This window comes from Boleophthalmus pectinirostris, unplaced genomic scaffold (assembly GCF_026225935.1).
Source record: "Boleophthalmus pectinirostris isolate CB_2022bp ecotype Guang Dong unplaced genomic scaffold, ASM2622593v1 HiC_scaffold_19, whole genome shotgun sequence".
Taxonomy (NCBI): domain Eukaryota; kingdom Metazoa; phylum Chordata; class Actinopteri; order Gobiiformes; family Gobiidae; genus Boleophthalmus; species Boleophthalmus pectinirostris.
In genome coordinates, this window is record NW_026571140.1 from 40,407,348 (window position 1) to 40,419,886 (window position 12,539).

The following is a 12,539-nucleotide window of genomic DNA, read 5'->3' on the forward strand; positions in this document are numbered from 1 at the left end:
CTGATTACGTAACTCCGGTACATGTAATCTGTTACTCCCCAACACTGCTGCTGATAATAAAACTGTGAAACTAGAGCGTAATTAAGGAAATTTGTTAAGAACTCGGCACTAATGTGAGTCAGTATAATCACATTTTCTTTCTGTTTTTGTAATTTTCAAGCAGCTTTTCTGTATTTTACCCAAACAAATGAGCATTTATTCCTCGCTGTATTGTTGGCGAGGATGAAATTGGTCAAAAATAGTGACATCAGGGACATTTCTTGTATAAAACTTGGACCAATCACTGGTTTGGATAAATCTGCTGGGACAGGAGACACAGGGCTCAAAACTGGGACTGTCCCGGGTAAACAGGGACACGAAGTCATGAATGGTCTTTGCATAACAATTTTCCTTAATTACGCACTCGTTTCACAATTTTACTGTGACCAACCACCAAAAAAACGGGGATGTCCCAGTTTTTTTATTTTGAAATTTTCAACTGCAAAACTCCAAACTGGCTCTTGTGAAATTTAAGTAATGTTATAATGTTGTTACCTCCTCAAAAACAGACCTGGAGTTGTGATTTGTTTCATTCACACATTGCACTTTATTATTAGTGTGTCTACATCTCCATAACTCAAAATGCTCTGTTCTAATTTGTGATGTCATGTAGTGGTAGTTTTGAAGTTAACAGCTCCTTTTATCTTTAGTTCAGTAGAGATTTGCAGTTCCAGATCTGAAATTATCCAAATGATTCTAGTGAAGCTGTATTTTCTGCTCATAAATCCTGCTGTAAATACACTTCGGCAGCTCACGTTTTGTATTTCTGTGCACTGGAAGCTGAAATATGGATGAAAATGGTTAATTTAAAGGAACGTTTTTGGTTGGGGGACTGTTATCTGCTTGTTTCTTGTGTCTAAATCTGCAGGATTTGTGTGTTAAACATGTGTGAATGAAACAAAACAGAACACCAGGTCTGTTTGTGACGATAAAACTACATTATAACACTTTAAATTAAAAAAAGTCATAATGAAAAACAGAAAAACAGCATTAACTTTTGTGTAAGGTGAGTAAAACTGCTGCTTTATTTGCAAAACAGTGATATTAAAACACAATCGTTAGTATGAACACAAATACAGTACAGCTGATTTGTATAAATACAGTATTATGCAGGTTCATTCTAAGTGCTGTCAGTGGTCCCTGCAGCGCCCCCTGTTGGAGCTTTAACCTGGTTGTTGGGGGGCAGAGGTTTTCCGAGGTGGTGCCCGACGCTGAAGCCGTGGGGCTGCGACTCTCTCTCCTTCATCACTTCCGGACGGAGACTAAATCCGCCCTGGAAGCTCAGATCGAACAGGCCGGTGGAGGCGAACTGCAGCGGAGCCTCAGACATGATCCCTGAGAGTCTCTGCCCCCAGGCCTCCAGCAGAGCGGCGCGCACGGGGTCGGGGCAGTGGCCGGGACCAAAGAAGATCTGAGGGGGAAGGACCTGGAAGCCGCAGAAACGCAGTACGCCGTTCTAGAGAAAAAGAAACAAAAGATGTACAGTGAGATAAGATTGGCCTGGAATGATTCGTCTGCATTTTTTACACAGAGTGAAAACAGTCTGGTCTGAGTCGCTCCATCACGCGTTTTTCAGTTCCCTGTGAGCTTTTGTCCTTTATTAAATCCTCAAAAGCCACATTTATTTTGAGGATGGACCACACATGTCCCTGAATTTATCTGTAAATCATCTGAAAATGAGGAGATTCACCAGTGACTAGATCATTGTAAAGTATTGGAGAAGTGTGTATTCTGGATCATGCAAAGTTAAAATAAAGTACAGATAAAGAAACTGTTTTTGGTGATGCAGAGGAGAAGGTCAGAGGGTCAGAGGATCAGAGGGTCAGAGGGTCAGAGGGTCAGAGGAGCAGAGACTGACCTGCACAGGCCACAGAGTCACGTTGATGTCTCCGTTGAGGCCTTCAGGACGAAACATGCTCTCTGTTGCTCCAGTGGTGAACGACAGCATGGCCTTTTTATCCTGCAAGGAAAATATACAGAGGATTGAAATTAAAATAAAACTTTAGTATTATTATGTTTCAAATAACAATTTAATCATTATAAAATGGCCTAGATTTTCACACCGTCACACATCTGTTTTTTTCAACACCCACAAGTAAAACATTTTTGAAAAATCCTTTCAGTCACCTTAAAGACGCCGGTGTCGTACATCCTCTCCTGAGAATAAGCGAATCCTCCGGTGAGAACTCGATCGAACCCAGCCCTTCAGGATGGCAGGAAGGCTGAACCAGTACATCGGGAACTGGACACAGACAAATATATTTATAATGGCAGAGTATGGAACGCTTTACAGTCTGAACAAGGTTTTTTTTTTTCACTTTAATGGACAGTTTTCCATTTGCTTGTTTTCTGTGAGTGTTGATTAATTGGATTGTCTCTTATCGACTCTTTCACAGCTCGAATTTCAGATTTTCTTTTTGTTAAATCCACAGTTCTGTTCAGGCCTTTGAGGTGACTCCTGTTTTCATTCAGAGCCAACAGAGTCTGTCGAGTATTTCAAAGAGAGAGCAATTTCTCAATGCTCCAGAAAGAGCCCAGGAGGCATCACAAACTCATACTCTCCATAAAATGTTAAAACAACAATGTGTAACTTTCTGCAGGTGGAACTTCACCTGCCTGATTCAATGGAAATAGAAAGTTAAACCCAAACATTGGAACATCGTCCACAGAAAGTTTTATGACATTTATGACATTTCCATGGAAACACGCAGCAGTCGGCCTCCTCCAGGACAAATACGTGTCAGGTCTGTAGAGAGGCAAGTCCAGTCTCATTATGATAATTATGACAGTGTTGACCTCTGACCTGGAAGATAACGAGGTCGGCTTCCTGAACCTTCTGCTGCTCCTTCTTGATGTCGTCAGCGAGGGTTTGGTTTCTATAGGCCGCCCCCGCCTCCTCTCCATAACGGAAGTGGTCTGGGTTCTTCAGCTCTCCTACAAAACGGACACGACGTCAACCACAGGTGCAGGAGAAGATCCAGACAGAGTTATTTCTATATACAGTCTGTGGTCGTAAGAGTAGCAACTCAGAATAATATTACTTGAAATAGAAGTACAAAATATGGTCGAAGAAATTACACGGAGTAGGATTAAAAAGTATTTGGGTAAACTACTACTCAAGGAAAAGTAAGTAGTCTGGATGTAACGTGTGTTTTTAAAAGTTTAGTTTCACCATAATCTTACTGGTTTAAGTGACTTATTTGTCTCCGTGGAGATGTTATAGCTTCATCTAGAATATTTCACAGTATTGTATTAAAGTAAATCAGTCTCTATGGAACCAAGTGGGTGGGGCCAACATGCCAATAATAGATCTGTGAAGAGGCAGCTCCGCTCACAGCAAGAATCCACGCAAAATGGATAAGTATTTCGTGTTTTAGATTTAAAAAATAATGACTTTGCTTAGAACCAGGCGTCATGTTTCAGCCGTTACCACTACTTGGTGTATGGCTCCATCTACTGGCAGGAGAGGGAACTGCCACAGGGAAAAACAATTACAGGTCCTACTGTTCCCTCCTCAGAAACAGACCTGGAGGTGTGTTTTGTTTCATTCACACATGTTTGAGTAACTCTCTATTATTAGTCTGTCTACATCTCCAAAGCTCTGTTCCACCTTGTGATGTCACGTAGCTGTAGTTTTCAAGTTCACCTTTTACTTTTAGTTCAGTAGAGATTGGCGATTCCAGAGCTGAAATGATCCAAATGATTCAAGTGAAGGTGTGTGTAGTTTAAAAACACAGTGGAGCACTTCCTGTATTACCTCATGACTTCACGAGGTGGAATAGAGTGTTTTCAGTTTATGTATTTATGTATTTGTTCAGGGTATCCCCAGGTTTGACTACCTCAAATTTTTTTTAAGACCATTTAAATGAAAATTAAGACCAACATTGCACCCATTTTGCGGATGAAAAACACTAGATCAAACCAACTACTACATCTAGAACAGGCATGTCCAAACTATGGCCCGGGGGCCAAACGCGGCCCTCATATCAGTTATTCTTGGCCCTGAGGCTTCCAGGTGAATTGACCAAATTACCTTAAGTACTTTTTACTAGGGATGGGCATGATTAATCGATTAATCGATAATTGATCATTAAGAATTTAATCAATTACGTTCATTTTAATCGACAAACCGAATGTAGGTTGCTGTGTGTAGCGTCACCAAACAGGTGTGTACATGTGTCTCTGCATCAGAAGGAGCGAGACACAAACAGAAACAGTGGGTCAGTCTGTAACGAACCGAAGCACAAATGTGTATTTAACGATGATTTGTACAAGAAATTCCACACTTTCCGTTGCGTTCAGGACAAGTGTGAGTCCATGTGCACAAAGCAGAAACATATGTTTCTGTGTCCAGTGGGAAAAAGTTTTTCCAGGTGAGAGTCGCGCAATGTTGATGACGAGGCCCCGCCCCCCTCCCCCCGTACGCTGTCCTGGTTTTGACAAACGCAAATCTGGTCACACTAACCTGTATTCACCTGAGTCATGTCTTTTAATCCGAACAGAAATTGAACCACATCAGCGACACAAGAGCTGTAGTTTTATCTTCGCTTAGTTTATGCAAATTAGCGATGCTGTTTTAAGTTTTGTTTCTGTGAGATTTGAACAAAACTGAATTAAACACATTATAATGTCAAACGGGCTGATGTGGCTCTAGAGTCGTTACGGTTTATATGTCGTAAAGTTGAATTTATTTATGCAGATTAGTAGTGCAGATAGTAATAATAATGATGATCATTTTAATATAAAAACATTAATGATTAATCGATAATCGATTGTTAATTCTTCCGACGAACGATTAAGAAAATTTCATCGAATGCCCATCCCGACTTTTTACTACAAGTTATGTGAAAATCTACCTCGATAAAGCCAATATCTAATGTTTACTGTGTACCTTTGAGAGTGTAGGCTTGAACAGAGGCCTGATGGTTCATTCTAACATGTTAAAAATGCACATATTTCAATTATTCACTGCACTGATCACCAGTCGATGGCCCTCGATCAGCTCTCTGCTTCATCAGTGTTTTGACATGTGGCTCTTGATGAAAAAAGTTTGGACACCCCTGATCTAGAATCTAAGAGCCACCGTGGATTAAACCGACACTTCCCCATTGATCCATCCAGCCTCTTCCTCCACTCTACTGGTTTTTTACTCATTGCCGTCGGAAACCAAAATATTGTTTGCACAGACTCCAAATTAGACGTTCATTCACGTTACATGATTTCACGTTTTTTTTTCCCCCCTGTTTAACGTCGCACTGCAGCCTGGTTGAGTTCACCAAAAAAAAAAAAAACAGGCTAATGAAATTTAAGGCCTTTGCGAAAAAAATAAGACTTGGACAACAAAATTTAAGACTTTTTAAGGCCTTAATTTAGGAACATGAAATTTAAGACCTTTTTAAGAGTTTTAAGACCTCGCAGCTACTCTGATATTTATCTGACAGGGACATTGCACAGTAAAAGTAATGCACAGGCCAGATTTAGCCACAAGTTCATTTTCATCTGTATTTTCACGGACAAAACCGAAGAGACAGCAGGTACCAGTGTGTAGGTACTTCTTAAAATGTCCCATGTAACATTAACCTGTTCCCACCCACCTCATTTTGGCGTGTGCACGATAGTGATACATACCCAAATGTCATAGCTTATTACAAAAAAACCTTAGAACCCACGTGCTTGTCTGATGCATCGTTTTAAAGCTTAGACCTTCTAGTTTCTGTAGATATGCATGTGATGACTGTGAGTGCTGCCTAACCTACAGTACAGTCATTTAAAAAACAGCTAAAAAACACAAACAACAACCAAATGTCACCAGCAGGGGGAGCAGTTCACCATCGCTCCAATGGAAACTTACAAATATTTACATGTTATTTGCATTATAATATTTAGATATATTATTTCTACAGACAAACGATCACTAAAGGCTACAGCTCTGACTCACTTTAAGCCACTTTTTAATATTGAATTTTAGGGATGTAACAATAACCGAAATATTGTGATATCGTATCGTCAAAAGTCTCTGTCACAATATATCGAATCACAAGTTCCTTTGTTTAAATGCATTGTTTTACAGTAGCAACAGCTTAAAAACATTGGGAACTACATCTCCCATGATTCATTTCAGCGCAGACAACATGAAGAAATATGTTTTTTACTTGAATTCTTGGGATTATGATGGAAATAATTCACACCAAAATCTTTTCAAGGTATTTTAAAAGCAAAAAAGTGTCCCATCTACAATTATAACAGCCTCTTCAAAATATCGTGTCGTGAGATGGAAATCGTGATAATATTGTACCGTGAGATTTGGATATCGTTACATCTCTATTGAGTTTAAAATGTCCCTCAGTGCTTAAACTTCCTCACACAGACAGATGTGCAGGTTTCCAGGCCTTTGCTGCTTTAACAGAGAAGTAGTTCTGTCCAAAAGTGGTGGACTTAAACTTCACAAACCTGATGATTCAGCCTGAATCTGCAGAGTTTGTGTGTTAAACATGAGTGAACGAAACAAAACTTAAATGTACGTTTGTGATGAGGAAGCTGTGGTCTGTGGTGCAGCGCTGACGAAAGTTCATGGTATCAACTTGTTTTGTAGGTCAGGGCAACAGGTTCACAGAAGAGTACGTCGCATGAAGTACTCAAGTTATTTTTCTGTTTTACTTACTTAAAAAGGTCTTAAAGCAAAGCGCGTCTGTAAAATTACCTTTTCAGCGCTTTTAAGCATATTTCTCCTTCTCATGTTTACGGTGACGTCAGTTCACATTTTTTAAATAATATTTTATACCGCAGGAGTTTCTTTTTCTTTTCTTTTCAATGTAGATGATTATTACCATTTCAAATGTCCAAATATGAGATAATAATTTACAAATGTCATAAATTATAAGTAGATGTGTAATTATATCAAAGTCTCTCGATACGACATCGTCACGGTATGAACCTCACGGTACGATATTTATTGCAATATTGTGGGAAAGCTCATGATTAGGGATGTAACAATATCCAAATCTCTCTCAAAATCTGTACAAATCTTAAAATCTGTACAGTATTTTCACAATTTCCATGTCACGGTACGATATTTATTGCGATATTTTGTGGAGGCGAACAACAGACAAAACTGTTAATCTGCTACTTTTTCATCTTAAAATACCTTGACAAGACTTAATCCAAATAACTAAGACTTAAAAGTGTTAGAACTGTTATTTCTTCTTGTAGTTTGCACTGAAATGGAGCAAAGGATCATGGTCTATGTAGTTCCCTCTAGGAGTGTGCAAAAATATCAAAATATCGATATATCGTGTCGTTTAATGGGATGATACAGTATCGATATCGTGGGCTGCTGTATCGATATATCGCCAAGAGGATTTTTTTGGTGTATTTTACTAAATTATTTTGTTACAGCTACAGTTTCGTTGCTTGTTTAGAGGAAGGAAACTCGTTTATGCGTCACATTTGACATTTTCAGTTTCGATGATTAAAATGTTTGTGTTTTTCATATGAACTTTGCACAAGAAGTGGTTTAACAAAGCCCTGATTTAGACTTCATTTTTTTATTGAACTGTATCGAATTGATTTGAAATATATCGTATCTACGTCAGATCTGTGGAGAGGAGACTGCGCTGACAATGAGAATGGATATTTTCAAGGTATTTTTAAGCAATAAAAATAACTGTAATTGACTTAATATGAGATAGATAAGTTTTCTGGCACATTGTGGAACATTCCGAGCAAAGAAGTAAGATCTCCATCGACCCTCTACCTGAAAAGTGACACAGTGCAGCTTTGATGAACAGTCCTCACCGGTGAAGTCTTCTCTGGTGGCGGTGGCTTTAAAGCCCATGGCGTAAAGATCAGACACCGTCACTTTAAACTCCTGCTTCTTCAGCTCCTTCACCGCCACATCTTTCGCCGCCGCGTTGAACGACTTCGGGTTCTGGTGAGCTAACACGATCAGCGCAGATTTACCTGAAAAAACAAAAAAAACGAAAACAAAAACATACAGTTATGACGAGGATGTGGGTTCAATTTCCCGAGACACAGACAATAAGAAGAGAAAATGTGAGTATGGAGCTTTTCTCCTGAATTTAAACGTCCAAATTTACACAAAACTGACTCCTCAAAAAAAGACCTGGAGTTAAAGCTGCTCGATTATGGAAAAAAAAATCATTATCACGATTCAGAGGTGGGACCAAGTTGTCGTTTTGCAAGTCTCAAGTCTCTGACCTCAAGTTCGAGTCAAGTCCCAAGTCAAATACAGGCAAGTCCAAGTCGAGTCTCGAGTCACTGGCCCATAAGTCCAAGTCAAGTCCAAGTCCTCTGTTTTGAGCTTCAAGACATTTCAAGTCTTTAAACCAACATACCAAATGTAGCTTAGATTTTTGCAATTTATATGAATTTTAAACTAAACTGTACTTAAAAAAAATCATAGTATATTTATTCATGAGTATTTATAGATATATATATTTATATATATAAAAGTTGTAGAAATGCATTTTTTTTTCCTTTTTAAATGTTTTGACAAGATCTTAGTGTGAATCATTACACTCAGAATAGAAAGAATTCAGATTTAAAAGTGTCCTTCAAGTCACTGACCTTCAAGTCCAAATCTTAGTCCATCACGTCAAGTCTCAAGTCCTAAAAATAGTAACTCGAGTCTGACTCGAGTCCAAGTCATGATTTGCAATTTTTTGTTACACGATGCATTTATTCAGCATTTCTCTCTCTCTCAAAAAATATTATATTATAAAGTTATTTCTAATTTATTTATTTACTTTAATTTACAAATATGTATCTTAGAGGAAGGGGTGTACAAATATATCGAAATATCGTATCGTTATTGAGTATTTTTTGGAATATTTTACTAAATTATTTTGTTACAGCTACAGTTTTGTTGTTTATTTAGTGGAAGGAAACTTGTTTATGCGACACATTTGACATTTTCACTGTTTTGATGATTAAAATATTTGTGTTTCATATTCACTTTGCACAAACAAAGACTTTTAGTGTCACAGCCATGATTTAGCCTTTATTTTTACTGAACAGTATCGAACCGAATTGAAATATATATCGTATTGAATCGAAAGCTCACTGTATCGTGGCTTATGTATCAAGATATGTATCGTATCGGCAACTTCTGATACGATACCCAGCCCTGCTTAGACGAGTTATGGACTTTTGAAAACAATGGTGCACACACAGACTGCATCTGCCTCATCATGAGTCTTATATACACAAAGTTTTTTTTTTTTTTTTTTTCCAGGCACTCAGAGTCGCTTCACAGTTTCATGCATTATTCCTTCACTAACTCAGATACTAATTTATACTCAGTGTTGGGAAGTTTACTTTTAAAATGTAATCCCCTACAGATTACAGATTACATACACCAAAATGTAGTTTGTAACAGAATTCATTAAATTACTTAAAGTGAGTAATGTAATCTGAATACTTTGGATTACTTGATTTGCTGTAGAGAAGCAAAGACGAGGAAATCGTAACATAAGAACTTTTATTTGCTAAAAGAAAATAAAAAGACCAGACTTTACTGAACCAAATTAAAAATATTATTGATAGAAGACGAGGAAACACGGTCCACACAGCAGGATTTAGTCCTGTTAAATCCTGTTTTAGACCTGTTTTAGACCTGTTTTGGACCTGGTTTTAGACCTGGTTTTAGACCTGGTTTAGACCTGGTTTTAGACCTGGTTTTAGACCTGGTTTTAGACTGGGTTTAGACCTGATTTAGACCTGATTTAGATCTGGTTTAGACCTGGTTTTAGACCTGGTTTGGACCTAGTTTAGTGTCCGGCAATGAGTGGAATTATCGAGAAAAAAAAAAAAAAAGGATATAGCCCGAAATGTGGAAACAGAAAAAATCCCGCCGTGTAATCCATTTATTTCAAACAAAGTAACTGTAATCCAATTACCACTCACTGAAACAGTAACTGTAACTAAATACAGTTACTCTGATAACGTAACTCCGGTACATGTAATCTGTTACTCCCCAACTCTGTTTATACTAAAACTGGTATCGATACTAGAAAAGTCACATTCACAGGACAGAAGTGAACCTTTCCTGGAGTGTTTAGAAAAGATCTTGATCTGATTTAGAGCAAATATAAGAGCACACAGACTTGTATAAACTCATGGACCAACTATGGAACCTACCTGGACCATTGAGAACCGAGCTGGTGCTGAGTCCCGCTCCTGACACGTTCACTCCGGATATCAGCGCGTTCAGGAACCGAAAACTTGGCTCCCGACGAGACCCACGTAAAACAGCAGAGGCGAGCAGATTCATCCTGGTCACACGTGCTAAAATAAACAAAGTAATAAACAAAGTGTGGTGGAAAATGGAGGAGAAATCAAGTGAGAAGAAGATGCAGCGGTCAGAGGAGGAGATTGAATATTTGCTGTATCCGAGCTGGTGAAGTTACATCTTTTGACTGGGCATCGCTGTCTCCGTCTCCACAGCAGATAAATAACGACTTAAACGAGCACAAACTCTCGCGGGTGTCGGTATTTCTTCACTGTGACGTCCGTTTCCTTATGTTCGTGTTTATATTCGGCGGTAAATCCACTCCCTCCGCCATGACTCAGCAGAAATTCACTTTGCAAATGTTTTGAGCGCGCGACCACTTATAGGTGTCCCCGTGTGAACCCGCGCGACTGCACGAGAGGGCACGCACGGAGCGCCGTCTCATGTACCACGTGACCGCTTTGACCAATCAGAGCGCGAGGAGCTAGAGCGGAGCGGAGCGGCGCCGATGATAATAGCCTAACCATGACAAAGCGTTTTTTTTTAATTAATTTTTTAAAAAATTAATTTTGTTTTAATACATTTTAAAAAAACTTTTATTAGCACAAATCAATTGACATCAACAGTGTCCTGACACCGGGCCTTCACACAATTTATAAAAAAAAAAAAAATATATATAATATATATATATATATATATATATATATATATATATATATATATATATATATATAAATAAATAAATATATATATATATATATATATTTATTTATTTATTTATATATGCTAATATCAGGAAAAAGGAACACGAGAAGCTAGAGAAATACCAGGGGCTCAAGGAAGAGCTGGAGAGAGCCTGGAAAATAAAGGCATCAGTGGTGCCTGTGGTGATCGGACACTCGGGCTGTAACCCCCAAACTAGGAGAGTGGCTTCAACAGATACCGGGAAAAACAATGGACATCTCAGTCCAGAAAAGTGCAGTACTGGAACAGCAAAGATACTGCGCAGAACTCTCAAGCTCCCAGGCCTCTGGTAGACGACCCGAGCTGAATGAAGGTGAGAGACCAACCACTGTGGAAGGTGAGAAACACATTTTTTTTTTATATATATACATATATATATATAAATGTGTTTCTCACCTTCCACAGTGGTTGGTCTCTCACCCTCATTCAGCTCGGGTCGTCCACCAGAGGATCTGGGAGCTTGACAGTTCTGCGCAGTATCTTTGCTGTTCCAGTACTGCACTTTTCTGGACTGAGATGTCCGTTGTTTTTCCCGGTATCTGTTGTGTCTCTTCCAGTTTGGGGGTTACAGCCCCGAGTGCTCCAGTCACCCACAGGCACCACTGATGCCTTTACTTTCCAGGCTCTCTCCAGCTCCTTCCTTGAGCCCCTGGTATTTCTCTAGTTTCTCGTGTTCCTTTTTCCTGATATCACCATCGCTTGGTATTGTGATGTCCACCCACCACGGCTCTGCTCTGTTTCTTATCCACCACCACTATGTTTAGTTGGTTCATAAGATAAGGTAAGATAAGTTAAGATAAGATAAGATAATCCTTTATTGTCTCCCATGGGAGAAATTTGTCTTGGGACAGGGGGTCACATGTTTTATCAAAAAAACAGGACGACACAACACAAAGCAGCACATAAAACAAACACCATAAAACAAAGTAAATATGAGACCAGTATGACCACGAGTGATGCACCAACAGGACCCTTAAATTATCTTAACAAATCATCATCATCATCACCATCCTGTCCGTCTGTATCTGAAAGTCCCACAGGATCTTGGCTCAGTCATTCTCCACAACCTTTGGAGGTGTTTCCCACCTTGATCCTGGGGTTTCCAGCCCGTACTCTGCACAGATGTTTCTGTACACTATGCCCGCCACTTGGTTATGTCGCTCCATGTTTGCTTTCCCTGCCAGCATCTTACACCTGCAGTTATGTGCTGGACTGTCTCAGGAGCCTCTTTGCACAGTCTACACCGTGGGTCTTGTCTGGTGTGGTAGATCTGGGCCTCTATTGCTCGAGTGCCCAGGGCCTGCTCCTGAGCAGCCAGGATCAGTGCCTCTGTGTGTCCTTCAGACCAGCCCTCTCAAGACATTGGTAGGATTTCTTGATATCAGCCACTTCAGTTATGTTCCGGTGGTTTCGCCCCATGTAGGGGTTTGTCCTGCCATGATGGTCCCTCCAGCACCTCTTCCTCTGGACCCCACTGTCTGAGACATTCTCTGAGCACCTCATCTGC

The 12,539-nt window shown here is 39.5% G+C and overlaps 1 protein-coding gene across 1 annotated transcript; it reads right to left on the minus strand.

Moving 5' to 3' along the window:
- Positions 1–1,034: 1,034 nt before the first annotated feature.
- Positions 1,035–10,695, minus strand: LOC110172753 (NAD(P)H dehydrogenase [quinone] 1-like). Its single transcript, XM_020938686.2, is given in 7 exon segments — positions 1,035–1,495; positions 1,898–1,999; positions 2,167–2,232; positions 2,234–2,281; positions 2,843–2,973; positions 7,834–7,998; positions 10,198–10,695. Coding segments are annotated over 7 exon segments (981 nt in total). The 5' UTR covers positions 10,331–10,695; the 3' UTR covers positions 1,035–1,159.
- Between the last annotated feature and the right edge of the window lie 1,844 nt (positions 10,696–12,539).